This window comes from Pelodiscus sinensis, chromosome 6, assembly GCF_052426305.1.
Source record: "Pelodiscus sinensis isolate ZL-2025 chromosome 6, ASM5242630v1, whole genome shotgun sequence".
Taxonomy (NCBI): Eukaryota; Metazoa; Chordata; order Testudines; family Trionychidae; genus Pelodiscus; species Pelodiscus sinensis.
The window spans coordinates 131,336,503-131,360,176 of NC_143057.1; the positions used below are offsets into that span (position 1 = coordinate 131,336,503).

Here is a 23,674-nt window from a genome sequence, read left to right on the forward strand (position 1 = left end):
GCCCTCGCGCCCGCCGGGATTTCCAACTGGAGCCGGAACTGGAGCGCATGAATCAGCTTTTCACAGCTTGTTAAAACGCTCGATCCTACCTCTTGTTTTCGGACCAGGAAATGAGTTTTACAGCGTCTCCGGGGGGCTCAGCTGGTGGCCAGGGTCATAAAGTTGAACTTTATAAATAGCTCCTGGTGGGACCCAGAGGCGTTAGAAAAGGGAGGAGAGCCAGAGAGCAGGCACAGAGGGGAGAGGCTCCGGGATCAAGAGGAGTCCAAACCCAACCACAGCAATGGCCGTGAAGAGGCAGGTGGCCCGTGTCTGGGGCAGGCTCTGCCTGATGGTCTGTTTCCTGCTCCAGCCCCAGGGCTCCCAGGCGAAATGTTACTTCCAGGCACAAGGTGAGGCGGCCGCGGGCTGAGACCAGGACGTGCTGGGCATGGCCCTGGCTGGGATGGTTGAGCCGAGGTGCACCCTGCTCTGGGCAGGGGGCTGGACGCGACGGTGCCGAGGGCCCTGCCAGCCCCGGGGCTCTGATTCCGAGTGGTGCAGGTGCTAGGCGGCCTGGCCGGGCAGTGGGGGCTCTGGGCACCCAGGCTGCAGAGCAGTGAGCGAGTGGTGTGCCCCGGGCGCATGCTACCAGGCCAGCTGGGACCGGAACAGCCTGGAGCCCACAGCTCCCTCCCCGGGCGCGGCTGAGCTGCTGCGAGGAACCGGGCGGGGCCTGTGGTGGAGGAAGGGGAGTCCCAGGAACCCGCGGGGCAGCCGGGCGGGGCCTGTGGTGTGGGAAGGGGAGTCCCAGGTACCCGCGGGGCAGCCGGGCTGGGCCTGGGGTGGAGGAAGGGGAGTCCCAGGTACCCGCGGGGCAGCCGGGCGGGGCCTGTGGTGTGGGAAGGGGAGTCCCAGGTACCCGCGGGGCAGCCGGGCGGGGCCTGTGGTGTGGGAAGGGGAGTCCCAGGTACCCGCGGGGCAGCCGGGCTGGGCCTGTGGTGGAGGAAGGGGAGTCCCAGGTACCCGCGGGGCAGCCGGGCTGGGCCTGTGGTGGAGGAAGGGGAGTCCCAGGAACCCGCGGGGCAGCCGGGCTGGGCCTGGGGTGGGGGAAGGGGAGTCCCAGGTACCCGCGGGGCAGCCGGGCTGGGCCTGTGGTGGAGGAAGGGGAGTCCCAGGTACCCGCGGGGCAGCCGGGCTGGGCCTGTGGTGGAGGAAGGGGAGTCCCAGGAACCCGCGGGGCAGCCGGGCTGGGCCTGTGGTGGGGGAAGGGGAGTCCCAGGTACCCGCGGGGCAGCCGGGCTGGGCCTGTGGTGGAGGAAGGGGAGTCCCAGGTACCCGCGGGGCAGCCGGGCTGGGCCTGGGGTGGAGGAAGGGGAGTCCCAGGTACCCGCGGGGCAGCCGGGCTGGGCCTGTGGTGGGGGAAGGGGAGTCCCAGGTACCCGCGGGGCAGCCGGGCGGGGCCTGTGGTGGAGGAAGGGGAGTCCCAGGAACCCGCGGGGCAGCCGGGCGGGGCCTGTGGTGGGGGAAGGGGAGTCCCAGGAACCCGCGGGGCAGCCGGGCTGGGCCTGTGGTGGGGGAAGGGGAGTCCCAGGAACCCGCGGGGCAGCCGGGCGGGGCCTGTGGTGGAGGAAGGGGAGTCCCAGGTACCCGCGGGGCAGCCGGGCGGGGCCCACGGAGGAGGCGGGAATCACAGAACACTAGGACTGGAAGGGACCTCGAGAGCCATCGAGTCCAGTCCCCTGCCCCGTGGCAGGACCCAGCACTGCCTAGACCGTCCCTGAGAGACATTGATCCAACCTGCTCCTCAGTCTCTCCAGAGACGGGGATTCCAAACCCCCTGGGCAGTTTATTCCCGTGTTTGACCCCCTGGCAGTGAGGGCCTGTCCAGCCTGCCCCCCAGTTCGAACCAGGGTGGCTAACGCAGGGATTCCAACTTGCAAATGAAGCCTGAGATTGAAATATCCCGGGCTTCATTTGCATGTTCCCAGGCGCCGCCATGTTTAAATGCCCGGTAGTTCGGGCTCCACGCGGCTCCACGCGGCTCCACGCGGCTCAGGCTCGGGAGTGCGAATGAAAGCTCCTAATTCGAACGACCGCTAACCCGCCTTGCTGGGCCCCGCGGGGCAGTTACGGGAGCCCCAGGCCCCGCGGGGCAGCCTGGCGGCCCTAGGCCAGGGCTCGCTCCTCTCCGGCGCAGGGGACACCTGCCCTCAGCACCGCCGGGGGGGACGTGCAGCAGCAGGAGCCCCAAGGAGATGTGGGGGAGGGGTGCCCTGAGTCCGGCCCCGCCCACTCGCACAAGGGGGCAGGGCCGCTCCGCTCACTGGGCCGGGCTCCCTTGCAGCTCCCTGTGCCGCCGAGGGGAAGCACTTCAGCCTGGGAGAGTCGTGGCTCAGCGCCGCCTGCCTGCTCTGCACCTGCCTGCACCCCGTGGGCGTGGGCTGCTGCGAGATGTGAGTCGAGACCAGCCCCGGGGGGGGGCCGTGTGCATGTGACCTGAGCAAAGGGAGGGGCTACACCCGGGGGGGGGCCGTGTGCATGTGACCCGAGCAAAGGGGGGAGCTACACCCGGGGGGGGCAGTGTGCATGTGACCCGAGCAAAGGGGGGAGCTACACCCGGGAGGGGGCCGTGTGCATGTGACCTGAGCAAAGGGGGGGCTACACCCGGCGGGGGGCCGTGTGCATGTGACCCGAGCAAAGGGGGGAGCTACACCCGGGGGGCAGTGTGCACGTGACCTGAGCAAAGGGGGGGCTACACCCGGCGGGGGGCCGTGTGCATGTGACCCGAGCAAAGGTGGGGCCTACACCCGGGAGGGGCCGTGTGCATGTGACCCGAGCAAACGGGGGGGCTACATCCGGGGGGGCCGTGTGTGCTTGTGACCCGAGCAAACGGGGGGGGGCTACATCCGGGGGGGGGCCGTGTGCATGTGACCCGAGCAAACGGGGGGGCTATATCTGGGGGGGGGCCGTGTGCATGTGACCCGAGCAAACGGGGGGGGGGGGTTACACCCGGGGGGGGCTGTGTGCATGTGACCCGAACAAACGGGGGGGCTACACTCAGGGGGGGCGGCCGTGTGCATGTGACCCGAGCAAAGGGGGGGGCTACACCCAGGGAGGGGGGCCGTGTGCATGTGACCTGAGCAAAGGGGGGGGCTACACCCCGGGAGGGGGGCCGTGTGCATGTGACCTGAGCAAAGGGGGGGGCTACACCCCGGGAGGGGGGCCGTGTGCATGTGACCTGAGCAAAGGGGGGGGCTACACCCAGGGAGGGGGGCTGTGTGCATGTGACCTGAGCAAAGGGGGGGGCTACACCCAGGGAGGGGGGCCGTGTGCATGTGACCTGAGCAAAGGGGGGGGCTACACCCAGGGAGGGGGGCTGTGTGCATGTGACCTGAGCAAAGGGGGGGGCTACACCCAGGGAGGGGGGCCGTGTGCATGTGACCTGAGCAAAGGGGGGGGCTACACCCAGGGAGGGGGGCCGTGTGCATGTGACCTGAGCAAAGGGGGGGGCTACACGAGGAGTAACGGTAGTTCGGATTATGAAGCCTAGTCCAAACTACCTGGGCCGTGCCGCGTGGAGCCGCGTGGAGCCGCGGGCACGGAGTCCGCACTAGCGGACATTTAAAAATGGCGGCGCCCGGCTTTATGCAAAGAAGCCCGGGAAATTCAAATCCTGGGCTTCATTTGCAACTCCGGTTGCCGACATTCCCACCCGAGTGCGAACTAGGGGCTAGTGTAGACAGACCCAGAGGGACATGCCAAGGCCCGGCCCGATCCCTCCTGCCCCCTGCAGCCAAGCACCCGTCTCCTTCTCTCCTGCCAGCACCCAGCACCCCATCGACTTCCCCGAGTGGTGCATGGCTCAGTACGACGCGCAGACCTGCCAGATCTCCGTGGTGCAGAGAGCCAACCCCAGCCTGCCGTGCGCCAACAGCCTGGGGCGCGAGTGGGGGCTGGCCGGCTCCCCGGAGCCAGTGATCAACAAGGTGCTGGAGCCGAGGCTGAGCAGGTAGAGGTCGAGGGCTTGCTCCACCGTGTGCCCGGCCTGCCCCACCAGCACGTCTCTCGCACGCTCCATGCCTGCCCCACGCCCAGCCCCTCGCAGGGGAACCACTGGCTGCCCACCCGCCACGGGGCTGGATTCCTGGCCCCAGCCTCACGCTGCCTGGAGCCGGCTTTGCCTTTGCTTCCCAACCTGCCAGGGCTCCCACGCACGGGGGTCCCCTCAGCCAGCGGCGATGCCCCCTTCCTGCTCTGCCACCCCCCCCAACGGGCACGAGTCCCAGCTGAGGGAGCAGGGGGGGCCTGAGAGCCACAGATCTGCAGGCTCAGCCAGCACGATCATCCCCCCACGCCGCAGGGGCCCGAGTGGGGAGTCTGGCGAGTCTAGCCCGGCTCTGGGCAGGAGCATGGCCCCCGGGTTCCAGCTCGACGCAGGCCCCCTGCCCAGTGAACGGCTCCATCTCCCATCGCGCTGCGGCAGCCCCACACTCCCATGGGGCAGGGCCGTGACACCGGGCCAGCCAGGCCCCCGGCTCATTCCTGTGCAGAGCCACCCAGACCCTACCGGCCCTTCGCCTCCGGGGCAGGGGGGCTCTCGCCTGCCTTCCAAGGGCAGCCCCTGGGCCCCAGCCGCCCACCCACGAGCCGCCCCGGAGCTGCCAGACCCTGGGCCCCAGCCGCCCACCCACGAGCTGCCCCGGAGCTGCCAGACCCTGGGCCCCAGCCGCCCGCCCACGAGCCGCCCCAGAGCTGCCAGACCCTGGGCCCCAGCTGCCCCCCACGAGCCGCCCCGGAGCTGCCAGACCCTGGGCCCCAGCCGCCCGCCCACGAGCTGCCCCGGAGCTGCCAGACCCTGGGCCCCAGCCGCCTGCCCACGAGCCGCCCCGGAGCTGCCAGACCCTGGGCCCCAGCCGCCTGCCCACGAGCCGCCCCGGAGCTGCCAGACCCTGGGCCCCAGCCGCCTGCCCACGAGCCGCCCCGGAGCTGCCAGACCCTGGGCTCCAGCCGCCTGCCCACGAGCCGCCCCGGAGCTGCCAGACCCTGGGCCCCAGCCGCACCCCCACGAGCCGCCCCGGAGCTGCCAGACCCTGGGCCCCAGCCGCCCGCCCACGAGCCGCCCCGGAGCTGCCAGACCCTGGGCCCCAGCCGCACCCCCACGAGCCGCCCCGGAGCTGCCAGACCCTGGGCCCCAGCCGCCCGCCCACGAGCCGCCCCGGAGCTGCCAGACCTTGGGACCAAGCTGCCCCGGAACTGCCAGACCCTGGGACCAAGCCGCCCGCCCACGAGCCGCCCCGGAGCTGCCAGACCCTGGGACCAAGCCGCCCGCCCACGAGCCGCCCCGGAGCTGCCAGACCCTGGGACCAAGCTGCCCGCCCACGAGCCACCCCGGACATGCCAGACCCTCCACAAGCCGCTCCCAGCTATCCACTCCTGGAGTCGCCCCCAGCCTGGCGCCGCAGCCGTGTCTGGGGCACGGTGACCCAGGCCGTGGCTGGGAGTGGCCCTGCCTGTGGCCGCCCGGGAGCGCTGCTGACGCTGCCCCAGCCTGCGCTGCGCAAACGCGTCTGTTCTTGCAATAAAAGTCTGAATCAGCCCCCGGGCCTGGCCAGTGACTCGCGGCGGCAGGAAAGGGCCCGTCCCCGTCCACCCCCAGCAGACGTGACCCCACCCAGGGGCCCCGCCCAGCAGCAACCAGCTCTGCCCAGAGCCAGGACGGGGCAGGAACAGCCTGCGGCATAGCAAGGACGGTTCCCCCTCCCGGCACAGGGCCGGGGCAGTTACAGGAACACCCCTCCCCCGCAGGCCCCGCCGGGGCAGTTACGGGAACACCCCTCCTCCGCAGGACCCGGCCGGGGCAGTTACGGGAACACCCCTCCCCCGCATGCCCCGCCGGGGCAGTTACGGGAACACCCCTCCCCCGCAGGCCCCGCCGGGGCAGTTACGGGAACACCCCTCCCCCGCAGGCCCCGCCAGAGCAGTTACGGGAACACCCCTCCCCCGCAGGACCCCGCCGGGGCAGTTACGGGAACACCCCTCCCCCGCATGCCCCGCCGGGGCAGTTACGGGAACACCCCTCCCACGCAGGCCCCGCCGGGGCAGTTACGGGAACACCCCTCCCCCGCAGGCCCCGCCGGGGCAGTTACGGGAACACCCCTCCCCCGCAGGCCCCGGCCGGGGCAGTTACGGGAACACCCCTCCCCCGCAGGCCCCGGCCGGGGCAGTTACGGGAACACCCCTCCCACGCAGGCCCCGCCGGGGCAGTTACGGGAACACCCCTCCCCCGCAGGCCCCGCCGGGGCAGTTACGGGAACACCCCTCCCCCGCAGGCCCCGGCCGGGGCAGTTACGGGAACACCCCTCCCCCGCAGGCCCCGGCCGGGGCAGTTACGGGAACACCCCTCCCCCGCAGGCCCCGCCGGGGCAGTTACGGGAACACCCCTCCCCCGCAGGCCCCGCCGGGGCAGTTACGGGAACACCCCTCCCCCGCAGGCCCCGCCGGAGCAGTTACGGGAACACCCCTCCCCCGCAGGCCCCGCCGGGGCAGTTACGGGAACACCCCTCCCCCGCAGGCCCCGCCGGGGCAGTTACGGGAACACCCCTCCCCCGCAGGCCCCGCCGGGGCAGTTACGGGAACACCCCTCCCCCGCAGGCCCCGCCGGGGCAGTTACGGGAACACCCCTCCCCCGCAGGCCCCGCCGGGGCAGTTACGGGAACACCCCTCCCCCGCAGGCCCCGCCGGGGCAGTTACGGGAACACCCCTCCCCCGCAGGCCCCGCCGGGGCAGTTACGGGAACACCCCTCCCCCGCAGGCCCCGCCGGGGCAGTTACGGGAACACCCCTCCCCCGCAGGCCCCGCCGGAGCAGTTACGGGAACACCCCTCCCCCGCAGGCCCCGCCGGAGCAGTTACGGGAACACCCCTCCCCCGCAGGCCCCGCCGGAGCAGTTACGGGAACACCCCTCCCCCGCAGGCCCCGCCGGGGCAGTTACGGGAACACCCCTCCCCCGCAGGCCCCGCCGGGGCGGTTACGGGAACACCCCTCCCCCGCAGGCCCCGCCGGGGCAGTTACGGGAACACCCCTCCCCCGCAGGCCCCGCCGGGGCAGTTACGGGAACACCCCTCCCCCGCAGGCCCCGCCGGAGCAGTTACGGGAACACCCCTCCCCCGCAGGCCCCGCCGGAGCAGTTACGGGAACACCCCTCCCCCGCAGGCCCCGCCGGAGCAGTTACGGGAACACCCCTCCCCCGCAGGCCCCGCCGGGGCAGTTACGGGAACACCCCTCCCCCGCAGGCCCCGCCGGGGCAGTTACGGGAACACCCCTCCCCCGCAGGCCCCGCCGGGGCAGTTACGGGAACACCCCTCCCCCGCAGGCCCCGCCGGGGATGCCGTACGGACCCGCAGGCCGTGGGCTGGGCACTGAGGTTTTTATTCCTTCACACACAGACCCCGGGGTCCGAGGTGGGCCGCGCTCGGGGGTTTCGGTCCGGCCTGGCCAGTGGCCCCGCAGTTTCCTGACTTGCTCGGCCCTGGCCAATCCCAGCACTGGTGGCTGACGGGCAGCTCCCCGGGCCACAGGCGAGGGGGGGCGGGATTTCGCTGCCAGCGCCAGTCCCGGTGCCCGGCCCCCGCCAGGCTGGCAGCAGGGGGGGCAGCTCCCCCCGGCGTAGGGCCTGCTCCCGGTGTGCGGCCGGCCCGCCCCGGCGCTACGCTTCTGCCCCCACGTCTCTCCCTGGGACAGGCCCGGCCCCTCGGGTGCCAGGGCGACGAGGCGCTGGAGGGGGGAGCCCAGCGGGACGGGGCAGGGAGGGCGAGGCCACGCCCAGGAGGGACGCCCCCAGCGCCCGGGCCCGCCCCCCGCTCAGATGGTGATGGAGTTTGTGCTGGAGAACTGGGACACGGACGAGGCCAGCACGGGATTGGTCGGCAGGACTTTGATGGGCAGGTCCCAGCTGAAGGTGTCCACTTCGATCTGCTCCACCCCGGTCCAGGGGCTGGTCTCCGCGTGGCCCTGGGGGACCGTGTGCGCCTCCAGCGCCGCCCGGGAGGTCACGAACTCAAAGTGCAGCCTCCACTTCAGAGCCACTGCGGGAAAAGGGGGTCAGGGGTGGGGTGGGGCAGGGCTGGCCGGGGCGGTCGGGTGCTGGCTGTGGGGTGGGGCGGGGCTGGCGGGGCGCTGGCCCCAGGGCGGGAGAGGGGAGGGGCTGGCGGGGCGCTGGCCCCAGGGCGGGAGAGGGGAGGGGCTGGCGGGGCGCTGGCCCCGGGGCGGGAGAGGGGAGGGGCTGGCCGGGCACTGGCCACAGGGCGGGAGAGGGGAGGGGCTGGCGGGGCGCTGGCCCCGGGGCGGGAGAGGGGAGGGGCTGGCCGGGCACTGGCCCCAGGGCGGGAGAGGGGAGGGGCTGGCTGGGCGCTGGCCCCAGGGCGGGAGAGGGGAGGGGCTGGCCGGGCACTGGCCACAGGGCGGGAGAGGGGAGGGGCTGGCTGGGCACTGGCCCCAGGGCGGGAGAGGGGAGGGGCTGGCTGGGCACTGGCCACAGGGCGGGAGAGGGGAGGGGCTGGCGGGGCGCTGGCCACAGGGCGGGAGAGGGGAGGGGCTGGCTGGGCGCTGGCCCCAGGGCGGGAGAGGGGAGGGGCTGGCCGGGCGCTGGCCACGGGGCAGGGGAGGGGAGGGGCTGGCCGGGGCGGTCGGGCGCTGGCCACGGGGCAGGGGCGGGGCTGGCCGGGGCGGTCGGGCGCTGGCCACGGGGCAGGGGCGGGGCTGGCCGGGGCGGTCGGGCGCTGGCCACGGGGCAGGGGCGGGGCTGGCCGGGGCGGTCGGGCGCTGGCCACGGGTAGGGGCGGGGCTGGCCGGGGCGGTCGGGCGCTGGCCACGGGGCAGGGGCGGGGCTGGCCGGGGCGGGGGAGCTGGCCACGGGGTAGGGGCGAGGCTGGCCTGGGGGCGGGAGAGGGGAGGGGCTGGCTGGGCGCTGGCCACAGGGCGGGAGGGGCAGGGGCGGGGCTGGCCGGGGCGGTCGGGGGCTGGCCAGGGCAGGGCTGGCTGGGGCGGTCGGGAGCTGGCCACGGGGCAGGGGCGGGGCTGGCCGGGGCGGTCGGGCGCTGGCCACGGGGCAGGGGAGGGGCTGGCTGGGCGCTGGCCACGGGGGGGAGGGCAGGGGAGGGGCTGGCCGGGGCGGTCGGGCGCTGGCCACGGGGCAGGGGCGGGGCTGGCCGGGGCGGTCGGGCGCTGGCCACGGGGCAGGGGAGGGGAGGGGCTGGCCGGGGCGGTCGGGCGCTGGCCACGGGGCGGGGCAGGGCAGGGGAGGGGCTGGCCGGGGCGGTCGGGCGCTGGCCACGGGGCAGGGGAGGGGAGGGGCTGGCCGGGGCGGTCGGGCGCTGGCCACGGGGCAGGGGAGGGGAGGGGCTGGCCGGGGCGGTCGGGCGCTGGCCACGGGGCAGGGGAGGGGAGGGGCTGGCCGGGGCAGTCGGGCGCTGGCCACGGGGCAGGGGAGGGGAGGGGCTGGCCGGGGCGGTCGGGCGCTGGCCACGGGGCAGGGGCGGGGCTGGCCGGGGCGGTCGGGCGCTGGCCACGGGGCAGGGGCGGGGCTGGCCGGGGCGGTCGGGCGCTGGCCACGGGGCAGGGGCGGGGCTGGCCGGGGCGGTCGGGCGCTGGCCACGGGGCAGGGGCGGGGCTGGCCGGGGCGGTCGGGCGCTGGCCACGGAGCAGGGGCGGGGCTGGCCGGGGCGGTCGGGCGCTGGCCACGGGGCAGGGGCGGGGCTGGCCGGGCCGGGGCGGAGCCGCACTCACCGATGTTGGTGGTGAAGCCGGGCGTGGAGCCGAGCGGGACGGGCAGGCTGAAGCTGCTCCTGGCCGTGTGCAGGCAGGACTCCTGGTGGCGGGCGTGGGTGCTGTAGGCCACGGGCTGGCCACGCCGCCGCTGGAACTCCTCCTGGACGCTCTCCTCCGTCTGCAGGCTCACCGAGTACTGGGGGCGGGAGGGAGGCCACGTCAGCCCGTGTGGCCCGAGGCCCGGCCCCCACGGAGCCCGGTGCCGGCCCCTGCCCGAGCGCCCACCTGCAGGCAGGGGATGTCCCCGTCGGAGAAGGCGAAGGTCCCGACCACGTCCTCGCCCAGCTTGTAGACTGTCTTGAAGATGCCGAACTTGCCCACCGTGCCCCGGGTGTTGCTGATGTTGTACAGGTCTGGGGAGAAAGGAGCCAGATGGGCCAGACGGGCGGGGGCAGAGGGCACAGAGCTGGGGCGGGGGCAGAGGGCACAGAGCGGGCAGGGGCCGGGGCAGAGGGCACGGAGCGGGCGGGGGCGGGGCAGAGGGCACGGAGCGGGCGGGGGCGGGGGCACAGAGCGGGCAGGGGCGGGGCAGAGGGCACAGAGCGGGCGGGGGCGGGGCAGAGGGCACAGGGCGGGGGTGGGGCAGAGGGCACGGGGCGGGCGGGGGCAGGGCAGAGGGCACAGAGCGGGCGGGGCCGGGGCAGAGGGCGGGCAGGGGCGGGGCAGAGGGCACAGAGCGGGCGGGGGCGGGGGCACAGAGCGGGTGGGGGCAGAGGGCACAGATCGGGCGGGGCCGGGGCAGAGGGCACAGAGCGGGCGGGGGCGGGGCAGAGGGCACAGGGCGGGGCAGAGGGCACAGGGCGGGCGGGGCAGAGGGCACAGAGCGGGCGGGGCAGAGGGCACAGAGCGGGCGGGGGCGGGGCAGAGGCACAGAGCGGGGGTGGGGGGAGCAGAGGGCACAGAGCGGGGGCGGGGCAGAGGGCACAGGGCGGGGGCGGGGCAGAGGGCACGGGGCGGGCGGGGTCGGGGCAGAGGGCGGGCAGGGGCGGGGCAGAGGGCACAGAGCGGGCGGGGCAGAGGGCACAGATCGGGCGGGGCAGAGGGCACAGAGCGGGCGGGGGCGGGGCAGAGGGCACAGGGCGGGGCAGAGGGCACGGGGCGGGCGGGGCAGAGGGCACAGGGCGGGGCAGAGGGCACGGGGCGGGCGGGGCAGACGGCACAGAGCGGGGCAGAGGGCACGGGGCGGGCGGGGCAGAGGGCACAGAGCGGGCGGGTGCGGGGCAGAGGGCACAGAGCGGGCGGGGCGGGGCAGAGGCACAGGGCGGGGGCGGGGCAGAGGGCACAGAGCGGGGGCGGGGCAGAGGGCACAGAGCGGGGGCGGGGGGGGCAGAGGCACGGGGCGGGCGGGGGCGGGGCAGAGGGCACAGGGCGGGGGCGGGGCAGAGGCACGGGGCGGGCGGGGCAGAGGGCACGGGGCGGGCGGGGCAGAGGGCACGGGGCGGGCGGGGGCGGGGCAGAGGGCACAGGGCGGGGGCGGGGCAGAGGGCACGGGGCGGGCGGGGCAGAGGGCACGGGGCGGTCGGGGCAGAGGCACGGGGCGGGCGGGGGCGGGGCAGAGGGCACAGGGCGGGGGCGGGGCAGAGGGCACAGGGCGGGGCAGGGGCGGGGCAGAGGCACAGGGCGGGCGGGGGGGGGCAGAGGGCACAGGGCGGGGGCGGGGCAGAGGGCACAGGGCGGGGCAGGGGCGGGGCAGAGGCACGGGGTGGGCGGGGCAGAGGGCACGGGGCGGGGGCGGGGCAGAGGGCACAGGGCGGGGGCGGGGCAGAGGCACGGGGCGGGCGGGGCAGAGGGCACGGGGCGGGCGGGGCAGAGGCACGGGGCGGGGGCGGGGCAGAGGCACGGGGCGGGGGCGGGGCAGAGGCACGGGGCGGGCGGGGCAGAGGGCACGGGGCGGGCGGGGCAGAGGGCACGGGGCGGGGCAGAGGGCACGGGGCGGGGGCGGGGCAGAGGCACGGGGCGGGGGCGGGGCAGAGGGCACGGGGCGGGGGCGGGGCAGAGGGCACGGGGCGGGGGCGGGGCAGAGGGCACGGAGCGGGGGGCGGGGGGGGCAGAGGGCACGGGGCGGGGGCGGGGCAGAGGGCACGGGGCGGGGGCGGGGCAGAGGCACGGGGCGGGCGGGGCAGAGGGCACGGGGCGGGCGGGGCAGAGGGCACAGGGCGGGGCAGAGGGCACAGGGCGGGGGCGGGGCAGAGGGCACGGGGCGGGCGGGGCAGAGGGCACGGGGCGGGCGGGGCGACTCACGCAGGCTGCGGCGGGAGGTGGCCGCCATCAGCAGCTCCGTGGCCAGGTCTGCCAGGCGCGAGTCCTTCTTCGCCCCCTCCTCCTCCTCCAGGAAGGGGTTGGAGGGGGCCACCCCGTCGTCCTGGGGCAGCTGGTAATCCTTGAGCCCTGGGGAGAGCAGGGAGGGTGAGGTGGGCGCCGGGGGGGGGAGCCGGGGCCCCACAGGCCTTACCGTGCAGCACCAGCACCCGGAAGGGCAGCCGCAGCAGCTTGATGGGCGAGTGGACCCGCTGGCAGCCGACGGTCAGCTTGTACACGTACTTCACCGCCTGCCCCCGGAAGGAGGGCGGCCCGGCGGCCGGCAGCGTCTCGCAGTACGAGTCTGGAAGGGGAGGCGGGCGCAGGTTGGCGGCTCTCCTACGGCGCCGAGCCGAGCCGGCTGAGCTGCGGCTGCCAGTCCCGCTCTGCTTCCCACGGCGGGCGCCCGAGCCCCACGCCTCAGAGCACTGCCGGTCCAGGGCTCCGCGCGCTGCCCTCCCCCTCCCCCACGGCAGGCGCCCGAGCCCCACACGCCTCAGAGCACTGCCGGTCCAGGGCTCCGCGCGCCGCCCTCCCCCCTCCCCCATGGCGGGCGCCCGAGCCCCACACGCCTCAGAGCACTGCCGGTCCAGGGCTCCGCGCGCCGCCCTCCCCCCTCCCCCACGGCGGGCACCCGAGCCCCACACGCCTCAGAGCACTGCCGGTCCAGGGCTCCGCGCGCCGCCCTCACCCCTCCCCCACGGCGGGCGCCCGAGCCCCACGCCTCAGAGCACTGCCGGTCCAGGGCTCCGCGCGCCGCCCTCCCCCCTTCCCCACGGCGGGCGCCCGAGCCCCACGCCTCAGAGCACTGCCGGTCCAGGACTCTGCACACCACCCTCACCAGTTCCCACCACATACACCCAAACAAACATGCACACATGCGCATGAACACACAGACACGTGCACCCACATGGGAAAACACATGCAAACACAGGCATGTGCACGCAGAAACATGTGAACACACACGTGCATGTGCACACGTGAACGCACACGTGCACACACAAACACACACGTGCGTGTGCACAGAGAGGGTCTGTCTACACTACCACCCTAGTTCGAACTAGGGTGGTTAATGTAGGCAACTGGAGTTGCAAATGAGGCCTGGGATTTGAATTTCTCGGGCTTCATTTGCATATTGCCGGGCGCCGCCATTTTTAAATGTCTGCTAGTTTGGACTCTGTGCCGCGCGGCTACATGCGGCACTAACTAGGTAGTTCGGACTAGGCTTCCTATCCCGAAATACCGTTACTCCTCGTGGAACGAGGTGTACCACACATGCATGCACGCACACACGGGAACACACACGAGTGCACACACAGGGGAACACACACGAGTGCACACACACACGGGAACACACACGAGTGCGCACATGGGAACACACACGAGTGCGCACACACGGGAACACACACGAGTGTGCACACACGAGTGCACACACGGGAACACACCCGAGGGCGCACACATGGGAACACACACGAGGGCGCACACATGGGAACACACACGAGGGTGCACACACGGGAACACACCCGAGTGCACACACGGGAACACACCCGAGTGCGTACACACGGGAACACACCCGAGGGCGCACACACGGGAACACACCCGAGGGCGCACACACAGGAACACACCCGAGGGCGCACACACGGGAACACACCCGAGGGCGCACACACGGGAACACACACGAGTGTGCACACACGAGTGCACACACGGGAACACACCCGAGGGCGCACACATGGGAACACACACGAGGGCGCACACATGGGAACACACACGAGGGTGCACACACGGGAACACACCCGAGTGCACACACGGGAACACACCCGAGGGCGCACACACGGGAACACACCCGAGGGCGCACACACAGGAACACACCCGAGGGCGCACACACGGGAACACACCCGAGGGCGCACACACGGGAACACACCCGAGTGCACACACGGGAACACACCCGAGGGCGCACACACGGGAACACACCCGAGGGCGCACACACGGGAACACACCCGAGTGCACACATGGGAACACACACGAGGGTGCACACACGGGAACACACACGGGAACACACCCGAGGGCGCACACACGGGAACACACACGGGAACACACCCGAGGGCGCACACACGGGAACACACACGAGTGTGCACACACGAGTGCACACACGGGAACACACACAAGTGCACACACACATGGGAACACACACGAGTGCGCACACACGGGAACACACCCGAAGGCGCACACACGGGAACACACACGGGAACACACCCGAGGGCGCACACACGGGAACACACCCGAGGGCGCACACACGGGAACACACATGGGAACACACCCGTGGGCGCACACACGGGAACACACCCGAGGGTGCACACATGGGAACACACCCGAGGGCGCACACACGGGAACACACACGGGAACACACCCGAGGGCGCACACACGGGAACACACACTCAGCCCTTACAGGATTTCGACTCGCCGGGATCCAGCCGCAGGTCACAGAAGAGGATCTTGGGGGGGGTGGACAGGATGCATTGGCCGCGCTCCCCTGAAAGGCCAAGAACAGCCACTGCTCTGCGGGAGAGAGAGACAGGCCCGGCCTGCCCGGCCCCCACCTCCTGGCTACCCCAGGGCCGTGGCTGGGCCTTCCCGCCTCCCCTGTGCCCGGGGCAGCAGGCGCCTTGCAGCTCTGAGCTCCTCCCCGGCGGGGCCACGGCAGCGCCCGCTCTCTGCCTCTCCCAGCCGGGCCAGCGCCCGCAGCCACTCTGCGGTGGAGGCCCAAGGCGCGCACGAGCCCCTCTGGCCCTTCCTGCCCCGTCGGCTCCCTCCGCGCCGGCGCCACGTCCGCGCCCTCCCCGCCGGCACCGCAGCGGCCAGGCCTGACTCACCCCGGTTGGGCACGAACACCGTCTCGTTCTCGGCCTGCACGTCGTGTGCGCTGGCGTCCGAGGGGGGCAGCGCCACGCGGCTCTCGCTGGCGTGGAACTGGCAGTGGATCTGGGCGCTGGCCCAGGCCAGCATCTCGCTGGGCGGAGGGAGAGAACAAGCCGTGAGACACCGCGCCCGCAGGGGAGCCAGGCTGCTCCCTGGGCCCCGCACCCAGCCGCAGGCCCGGGGGTTCTGCCCAGCAGCCCCAGGCACTGCTAGGCGGGGAAGCGATCGCACGGCTCCGCCAATGGGGGCGGGAGGGGTCACAGTGATAACGTGCAAGGCCGGACCCGCAACACGGACACGTGGGCGTTCACCAGGGCCGGTCTCACAACACTGGACACGACTGTCAGCCAGCTCTGGGGAGAAACCGAGTCACAGAAATGGGAGCGGCCATCGGGATGCCTTCGGAACGAACCTCAGGGGATGCCTAAAAGCATTCGACACGTGGGCAAGATGGCCGCTCCGGTTCACCCTGGCCTGGCTCAGCTCTGGCCCACCCCGCAGCCAAACGCAGGACGGGGAAGGACGGGGAGTTGAGCGCCCCGGATCTAAACTGGAAAGTCGGACTGCGGGAAGCTGCCAAAGGGCCTGGGCGACTCCGGCTGGCAGAGATCAGGCCCAGGAGCTCGGAGAGGAGGCGGGAGCGCTCCCAGGCACACCCCGGAAAGGTGCTGCCGTCCCGCCGCACGGCGAGGACACGGCAATTTGCACCCACCGTGTCTTGGGGGAAGGCGCGTCAACGTCAGCAGCTCACGTGCACCCAGGACTGTCAGACGCGCCCCCGGAGCAGCAGTGCCCGCTGGCCGTCAGGCTCCGTCCTGCTCCGGCCCTGGGAAGGGTCTGAGCAGCCTGGCTCCTGCAGATTTCCGCACTTGGCTCTTACCTGGAGATCGTGCCTGGCTGGGGCGGGGCATCTCGACTTGCTCCGTGCCCCCCGCCCTGCGGGCACCGCGGGGGGACCTGGCACTGGCTGCACACGTGGTGTGGCCTGTGAGCAAGGGGCTTTGCACCGAGTCCCTCAGGCACGGCACCCCCAGCGCGCCCAGAACAGACACCCCCGAGCAGGCCACCCCCCAGAGTCTGCAAGCCCGTCACGCTGCTGCCCGGGTGTGCGTGTGGGGCGTGTCGCCGGCGGATCGGCTTTCGGTTTGGGGCTGGGCCGTGCCCGTAGCCTGTTTACTTCCCAGGCTGCGCACCGGCCCCCTCGAGAGCCAGCTGCTCTCAGGCGAATCTCCCGCACGACGGGTCCTCAGGCCGCTTCATGATCCCTCTCTGACGCCTGGGGGGTGCTGGCACAAGGCTCCTGTCCCGTGGCGTCCAGTGTCCACGGCCCATTGCTAATTCGCCTGAATTCTGGGCATTCGTGCATCGCACACCCAGTGACCGTGGGCTCTCTTTCACGGGGAGCCCCATTCACTAGTGCACGCCCTCAGGGGAGCTCACCCCCAGACCACGAGCTTGCATCACCCCCAGCCTCAGCCCTTTGCTAAGCGCAGAGGATTTCGGAACAGGGGCTTCCGACTGGTTTTCCAGCCTCCGCGCTGCACACACGGGGATGAGCTTGCTTAGGGCAGTTTCCCAAACGGGGTTCCCCGGCGCCCGGCGTTCCGTGTGCAATTTGCACGACAGTGGTTCAAACTACCGCCCGGGGCGAGGCTGGTGTTTGCGTCCGTGCAGTCACAGTGCAGGCTGACCTCGCCGGCTTGTTCAGCGTTTCCCTGCGCATTGGGGCCTCCTTTGCCTGCTCCACAGACGAGACTGTTACTGGGCCGCGATGTTCTGAATTTCAAAGGGCCCGTGGCCGCACTGGCCTAGACAGAGGAGGCTGCCCCGGGCCGTGGGGCGGGCGTGTACATGCCAACTGCACGTGTCCACGTGGCCCTCAGCCAAGCTCGGCCTCCCCATCTGCGGGGCAGGGCGCGCCGGGTCTGTGCCGTGCTCGGCCGAGAGGAGCCCCAGCCTGCCCGGTCTCTCGGCGGCCCGGCCCTGGTGGAACCGGCCCTTCAGGCTGACGGCCGGTCTAGCGGCATTCTGGGCGGCCACCCTCCTGTCCTGTACCTCTCTGCACACGGCATGGGGGGGCCTCGTCCCACCCGCCTAGCTCCTTCCTGCTGGGCCCAAGTGCCCTGCCCCGGCCGGGGTACTGAATGGAGGGCACAGGCCTGTCCGGGGGCAGTGGGCCCCGCGGGGGGGGGGAGGCCGTGGCAGGCCCCCGCCGGGACCCCCGCTCGGCCCCGGGCTGTGTGGGGCGGGGGAGGGCGCAGGGGGCAGTTGCTACCTGGTGGCGGAGGTGGAGGCCGGGGACAGCGGGTTGGTGAAGACGATCGCGCACTCCAGCATCTCCCCGGCCAGGAAGACGGGCCCACGGCTCAGCTGGGCCAGAACCTCGATCATGGCTCCGGCCGGCTCGGCTCGGCTCGCACCTGCAGCGCCAGAGACCCGGCTGAGTGGACACGTCTGCGGGGGGGCAGATACTCGCCTGCGCCACCACTGCCTGGGGGGAAGATCCGACCCCCCCCCCCGCCACTGTCATACCCCGGGGGGGGGCAGATACTCGCCTGCGCCACCACTGCCTGGGGGGGAGATCCGACCCCCCCCCCGCCACCGTCATACCCCGGGGGGGGCAGATACTCGCCTGCCGCCGCCACTGCCTGGGGGGGAGATCCGACCCCCCCCCCGCCACCGTCATACCCCGGGGGGGGCAGATACTCGCCTGCCGCCGCCACTGCCTGGGGGGGAGATCCGACCCCCCCCCCCGTCACCGTCATACCCCGGGGGGGGCAGATACTCGCCTGCGCCACCACTGCCTGGGGGGGAGATCCGACCCCCCCCCGCCACCGTCATACCCCGGGGGGGGCAGATACTCGCCTGCGCCACCACTGCCTGGGGGGGAGATCCGACCCCCCCCCCGCCACCGTCATACCCCGGGGGGGGCAGATACTCGCCTGCCGCCACCACTGCCTGGGGGGGAAGATCCGACCCCCCCCCGCCACCGTCATACCCCGGGGGGGGCAGATACTCCGCCTGCCGCCACCACTGCCTGGGGGGAAGATCCGACCCCCCCTCCCCCCCCGCCAGCCCAGGCGTCCGGCCGCGTTGGGACGCGCTGTCCGGGTTCCTGCCGCGGGGCCCCCGCTCACCGGGTCCCGGGCACCCTCGGCGGCGGAGACAGCGACCCCGGCCCGCTCGGCAACGTTCGGCCCCGCTCGGAGCGGCTCGGGCCCCGCTCGGCAACGTTCGGCCCCGCTCGGCCGCTGCTCGGGCCCCGCTCGGCAACGTTCGGCCCCGCTCGGAGCGGCTCGGGCCCCGCTCGGCAACGTTCGGCCCCGCTCGGCCGCTGCTCGGGCCCCGCTCGGCAACGTTCGGCCCCGCTCGGCCGCTGCTCGGGCCCCGCTCGGCAACGTTCGGCCCCGCTCGGCCGCTGCTCGGGCCCCGCTCGGCAACGTTCGGCCCCGCTCGGCCGCTGCTCGGGCCCCGCTCGGCAACGTTCGGCCCCGCTCGGAGCGGCTCGGGCCCCGCTCGGCAACGTTCGGCCCCGCTCGGCCGCTGCTCGGGCCCCGCTCGGCAACGTTCGGCCCCGCTCGGAGCGGCTCGGGTCCCGCTCGGCAACGTTCGGCCCCGCTCGGAGCGGCTCGGGCCCCGCTCGGCAACGTTCGGCCCCGCTCGGCCGCGGCTCGGGCCCCGCTCGGCAACGTTCGGCCCCGCTCGGAGCAGCTCGGGCCCCGCCGTTCGGCGAAGTTCGGCCGCGCTCGGGCCCCGCCGTTCGGCCCCGCTCGGGACTGTCCGGGCTCGTCTCTCGCTGCCCGGGGGCCGGTTGCTTCGGGCCAGTCCCGCCTTCCGGGGCCGTGGAGCGCGGGGCGGGGCCGGCGGGGGAGCTGCAGACGGACAGAGCCCGGGTGTGCGGTTTGCAGACAGACCAACGGACAGAGCGGGGGAGGGGGGGTTACAGACAGACGGACGGACAGAGCGGGGGGGGTTTGAAGACCAACGGACAGAGCGGGGGGGGAGGGGTTTGCAGACAGACAAACGGACAGAGCGGGGGGGGGGCGGGGGGGGGGGGGGGGCGTTTGCAGACAGACAGACGGACAGAGCGGGGGGGCAGTTTGCAGACAGACAGACGGACAGAGCGGGGGGGGGCAGTTTGCAGACAGACAGACAGACAGACAGACAGACGGACAGAGCGGGGGGGGGGGGTTTGCAGACAGACAGACGGACAGAGACAGACAGACAGACGGACAGAGCGGGGGGGGGCAGCAGGGGGGGGGGGGGGCAGTTTGCAGACAGACAGACAGGCAGAGGCGGGGTCACAGCGCCCAGCTCTGCTGCAGCGTGCGGAGGCCTTGGCACCAGCAGGGTCTGCGGGCCGGGCGGCGGGGGCTGAGCCCTGCGCCAGGCGCGGAGAGGCGGGCGCCCGCGGCCCGGGCTGAGCACAGCGAGTGGCTACCGGGGGGGGGGACCTGAGCTGGGCCGGCCGGGCGGGGCTGCACCTTGCACCTTGCACCGTGCCGGGAGGAGGAAGCGGCCCGGGGCGGGACCATGGAGGACGGTGCCAGGCTGATGGGGAGCTTTGAGGGCACCGCCCGCGGGCACCAGGTGCCCCCGTCTGGCTGGCGCATCTGCCTGGCCCACCAGTTTGCGGAGAAGAGGAAACCCTACCAAGCCTCGGACGTCTCCGCCTCGGACGTGGTGAAGCACCTGGGGCTGGGCATGCGGTAGGTGGCTCTGCCCTTCGGGGCCACGGGGCCCTGGGTGCCGCGTCCCGGGGCACGGCGCCGTCACTGTCCCTCGGCCCCGGGAATTGAACCCGCCGCCCACGGGCCTCCCTCCTGCTCCGTATCCCGGCTGCTTTGCCCCGTCCGGAGCCCTTCTCACCGCCCCCGTGCCCGGGCAGGTCGGCCAGTTCCACCCCCTGGTCCTGTCCCCCGGTGTGTTTCCAGGGGGTAGACGGGCAGGGCAGGAACCCCAGGGGACTTCCCGGTCTGCTGCGCGTCTCCTTCCCTTGCTGCAGGGCGCTGCTCTCAGGGTTGGTCTTTTCCAGTCTTGGGCATTAGCCTGTGTGTGGGGGGGAGCAGCACCTGGAGGCCTGGGCTGGGCTGTCCACAGGGTAGGTGCACGGGGTGGAAAGGTCTCTGAAAAGCTCCTTGGGGCAGTTGGTGAGAGCTGGGGGCAGTTGGTGAGAGCTGGGGGCACTTGAGCTGGGGGCAGTTGGTGAGAGCTGGGGGCAGTTGCTGAGCGGCTCGCTTTGCATTAGCAGTCGGTGGGATAAGATCCAACGTGGGGCTGGTTAGGACTCCGGGTGAACAGCCCTGTGATTAGTCGTGGCTGGGGTCCGGCCACTCCCGCAAGGCCCAGCACGGCGCCTCCCCCCCCCCGCCCCCCCCCCCCCGCGCGCAGGACAGCCTTGGTGCCCAAGGGCTGGAACAGTGGCAGGGAAGTGCTGTGAGGTGTGTTGGTAGAAAGAGCTACACAGGGCCCCGGTGGCGGGTGTAGTTGTACAGGACTACGCGGGGCCCCGGTGGCGGGTGTAGTTGTACAGGACTACGCGGGGCCCCGGTGGCGGGTGTAGTTGTACAGGACTACGCGGGGCCCCGGTGGCGGGTGTAGTTGTACAGGACTACGCGGGGCCCCGGGGGCGGGTGTAGTTGTACAGGACTACGAGGGGCCCTGGTGAGGGGTGTAGTTGTACAGGGCTACGAGGGGCCCTGGTGACGGGTGTAGTTGTACAGGGCTACCCCAGGGCCCTGGTGACGGGTGTAGTTGTACAGGGCTACCCCAGGGCCCTGGTGACGGGTGTAGTTGTACAGGACTACCCCAGGGCCCTGGTGACGGGTGTAGTTGTACAGGACTACCCCAGGGCCCTTGTGATGGGTGTAGTTGTACAGGACTACGCGGGTACTGGTGACGGGTGTAGTTGTACAGGGCTATGCGGGGCCCCGGGGGGCGGGTGTAGTCGTACAGGGCGGCCCTGGGGGGCGGGTGTAGTTGTACAGGGCGGCCCCGGGGGGCGGGTGTAGTTGTACAGGGCGGCCCCGGGGGTGGGTGTAGTTGTACAGGGCGGCCCCGGGGGTGGGTGTAGTTGTACAGGGCTACGCGGGGCCCTGGGGGCGGGTGTAGTCGTACGGGGCGGCCCCGGGGGCGGGTGTAGTTGTACAGGGCTACGCGGGGCCCCGGGGGCGGGTGTAGTTGTACAGGGCTACGCGGGGCCCCGGGGGCGGGTGTAGTCGTACAGGGCGGCCCCGGGGGCGGGTGTAGTTGTACAGGGCTACGCGGGGCCCCGGGGGCGGGTGTAGTCGTACAGGGCGGCCCCGGGGGCGGGTGTAGTCGTACAGGGCTACGCGGGGCCCGGGGGGCGGGTGTAGTCGTACAGGGCTACGCGGGGCCCCGGGGGGCGGGTGTAGTCGTACGGGGCGGCCCCGGGGGGCGGGTGTAGTCGTACGGGGCGGCCCCGGGGGGCGGGTGTAGTCGTACGGGGCGGCCCCGGGGGGCGGGTGTAGTCGTACGGGGCGGCCCCGGGGGGCGGGTGTAGTCGTACGGGGCGGCCCCGGGGGCGGGTGTAGTCGTACGGGGCGGCCCCGGGGGGCGGGTGTAGTCGTACGGGGCGGCCCCGGGGGGCGGGTGTAGTCGTACGGGGCGGCCCCGGGGGGCGGGTGTAGTCGTACGGGGCGGCCCCGGGGGGCGGGTGTAGTCGTACGGGGCGGCCCCGGGGGTGGGTGTAGTCGTACAGGGCTACGCGGGGCCCCGGGGGTGGGTGTAGTCGTACAGGGCTACGCGGGGCCCCGGGGGTGGGTGTAGTCGTACAGGGCTACGCGGGGCCCGGGGGGCGGGTGTAGTCGTACAGGGCTGTCCGGGTACCGTCGGCGGTGGGACTTGCGCTGCGATACGCTGTTCCCGAGCAGGGGCCCGCCGTACGCGCCTGGCTTTTTCCGGGGGAGGCCGGCGCCCTGCTGGGTCGGAGCCCCCTGGTCCTGGCTGTTCCCTCGCCTGCGCCGTGGGAGTGGCCGCTCTCTCTCCCGCAGCGGAGCCCTGCTCCTGCCTCCTGGCGGGACGTGTCACAGGTCAGGGCCCTGCCCCCGCAGCTCCCGGTGGCCTCCGCGAGGGCCCCCGCCTGGCAGTGCAGCTCGCCGGCTGCTGCCTTTCGCCATGGGCACCGGCACGGGGCGCCGCAGCTGCCCCAGGCTTCCCGGGCCTACAGCCAGGGCTCCAGAGCCCGGCCGGGGCTCGGCCCTGCACCTCGTTCCCTGGCCCTGCTCGTGGGGCTCCGCTCCTGAGAGAGGCCTTGCTCCCACGACGGGGGGGGGGGGCGTTGAGGGGCTCTGACAGGCACCCCCACTCCTGGCAGTGCTTTGACGTCCCAGCGGCTGCAGAGCAATCCGGGCGGCTGGCTCAGCGGCGCGTCCTTGGCCGCTGTCTAGTACCACGGGGGGCACGGCCGTGCGCCTGGCAGGCCAGGGGCGAGTCCCAGCCCCTCTGGGCTCCCGAGGCAGCGGGGAGGAGGCCTGGGGCCCTGGAGGAGACGGGTGTGTGGGCAGACGCTGGGCCCCTTTGTCAGATGCCTCCGTGGCTCCAGCCCACCCGTCGATGCCCCAATCCATGTGGGAGTCCTGCAGGTGGAAACGAGCCATTGGCCGGCTGACACCCTCCCGCACGGCCTCCCGCCCTGGAGCAGCGGCAGCGGCCGGGGGGCGGGGCACGGGAGGGTGGGCGGAGCCGTTCTGCGCGAGGAGTCGGTGTTGCAGGCTCCCCGTCAGCACCGGCCAGGGAGCTGCCTGCCCCCTGCGCTGCTGCCTCTGATACAGCGCCGGGGGGGTCAGGCGGGAGAAAAGCTGGCTCCCCGTGCTCCCCGTGTTCGCCCCCCAGCGTGTAAACGGGAACCTACTGAGAGTGCCAGCGGGGGCCCGTGTCTGGAGCTACATGAGCGGTAACGCCCCCGTCAGCGCGGCGCTGGAGACGGCAGGGCGGCGGCACCACGGGCTCCGGCTGCTCTTGGCTGCAGCACGCGCCTGGCCCGAGAGTGGCCGGGGCACCTGGCCTGTGCCCGCAGACGGGCGCCTCGCGCCGACACAATGTTACTGGGCGCAGCCTGGGCTGCTGTCGCTACAGTGGCGGCTTCGAGTGATACAATGTGTCACCGGCAGCCTCCTGGCAGCCTTGGGTCGGCCCCGCCTCAGCAGCAGCCTGGCAGCCCCGGCGCGAGGCTCGTCCTTCAGAGAGGAGCTCTCCCGGCTGAGGGCTTGAATCGCTGGGCCCTCTGCAGCTGCGGAGCGCCTTTCGTGGCCAGCCCGCTCATGCTGCGTGGGAGGCTGTTCCACTCTTGCCGGGCCAGGGGGCAAGTGCGGCACTGAGGAGCTCCGAAACCAAAGGCAGCATTTCTTGCCATAGCTCAGGAAACCTGTGGAACTCCCTGCCAGAGGACAGTGTGAAGGCCGAGATGATAACAGGGTTAAGGATGTTAAATATCGGTTCCCCCTGGGCCCAGGCCCTGTGGCAGCTTTGGAATGTCCCAAGTCCCCAGCCGATTCGAGTACGTTTCAACACAGAAGCGCAGCCTGGAGCCAGGGGTAGCGAGGGACTCAGAGTAAAAGAGTCAGAGCGCCCCCCCCCCCCCGGCCCTGGGCTCCATGGCGCTGCCGCTTTGAAATGCCGCGTGGAGCCGGGTA

The 23,674-nt window shown here is 73.0% G+C and overlaps 3 protein-coding genes across 10 annotated transcripts in view; 2 read left to right on the forward strand and 1 right to left on the reverse strand.

Annotated features, from left to right (window-relative positions):
• Positions 1-202: 202 nt before the first annotated feature.
• MSMP (microseminoprotein, prostate associated) lies at positions 203-3,995 on the forward strand. Its single transcript, XM_075918346.2, has 3 exons — positions 203-392; positions 2,327-2,435; positions 3,806-3,995. The coding sequence occupies exons 1-3, from the start codon at positions 284-286 to the stop codon at positions 3,993-3,995; spliced, it is 408 nt and encodes a 135-aa protein (XP_075774461.1). The 5' UTR covers positions 203-283.
• A 3,395-nt stretch (positions 3,996-7,390) lies between these two features.
• On the reverse strand, positions 7,391-18,286 carry RGP1 (RGP1 partner of RAB6A GEF complex). Of its 8 annotated transcripts, none has more exons than XM_075918342.2 (9): positions 18,158-18,286; positions 17,296-17,440; positions 14,975-15,111; positions 14,551-14,634; positions 12,259-12,408; positions 12,048-12,194; positions 10,032-10,159; positions 9,765-9,942; positions 7,391-8,065 (listed from the first exon to the last, which is right to left on the reverse strand). In XM_075918342.2, the coding sequence occupies exons 2-9, from the start codon at positions 17,409-17,411 to the stop codon at positions 7,842-7,844; spliced, it is 1,164 nt and encodes a 387-aa protein (XP_075774457.1). In that variant the 5' UTR covers positions 17,412-17,440; positions 18,158-18,286; the 3' UTR covers positions 7,391-7,841. The 8 variants fall into 8 exon arrangements, with proteins under 8 accessions (XP_075774457.1, XP_075774458.1, XP_089635639.1 ...); XM_075918343.2 differs by having other exon boundaries at positions 18,042-18,165; XM_089779513.1 differs by lacking the exon at positions 18,158-18,286 and adding an exon at positions 17,963-18,093.
• Positions 18,287-19,290: 1,004 nt separating this feature from the next.
• The window catches only part of GBA2 (glucosylceramidase beta 2), a 48,217-nt gene continuing 43,833 nt past the window's right edge, over positions 19,291-23,674 (forward strand). Inside the window, exon 1 of the mRNA XM_089779516.1 lies at positions 19,291-19,729. Coding sequence (XP_089635642.1) covers positions 19,554-19,729 — 176 coding nt within the window. The 5' untranslated portion in view covers positions 19,291-19,553. The remainder of the gene's footprint in view (positions 19,730-23,674) is intronic.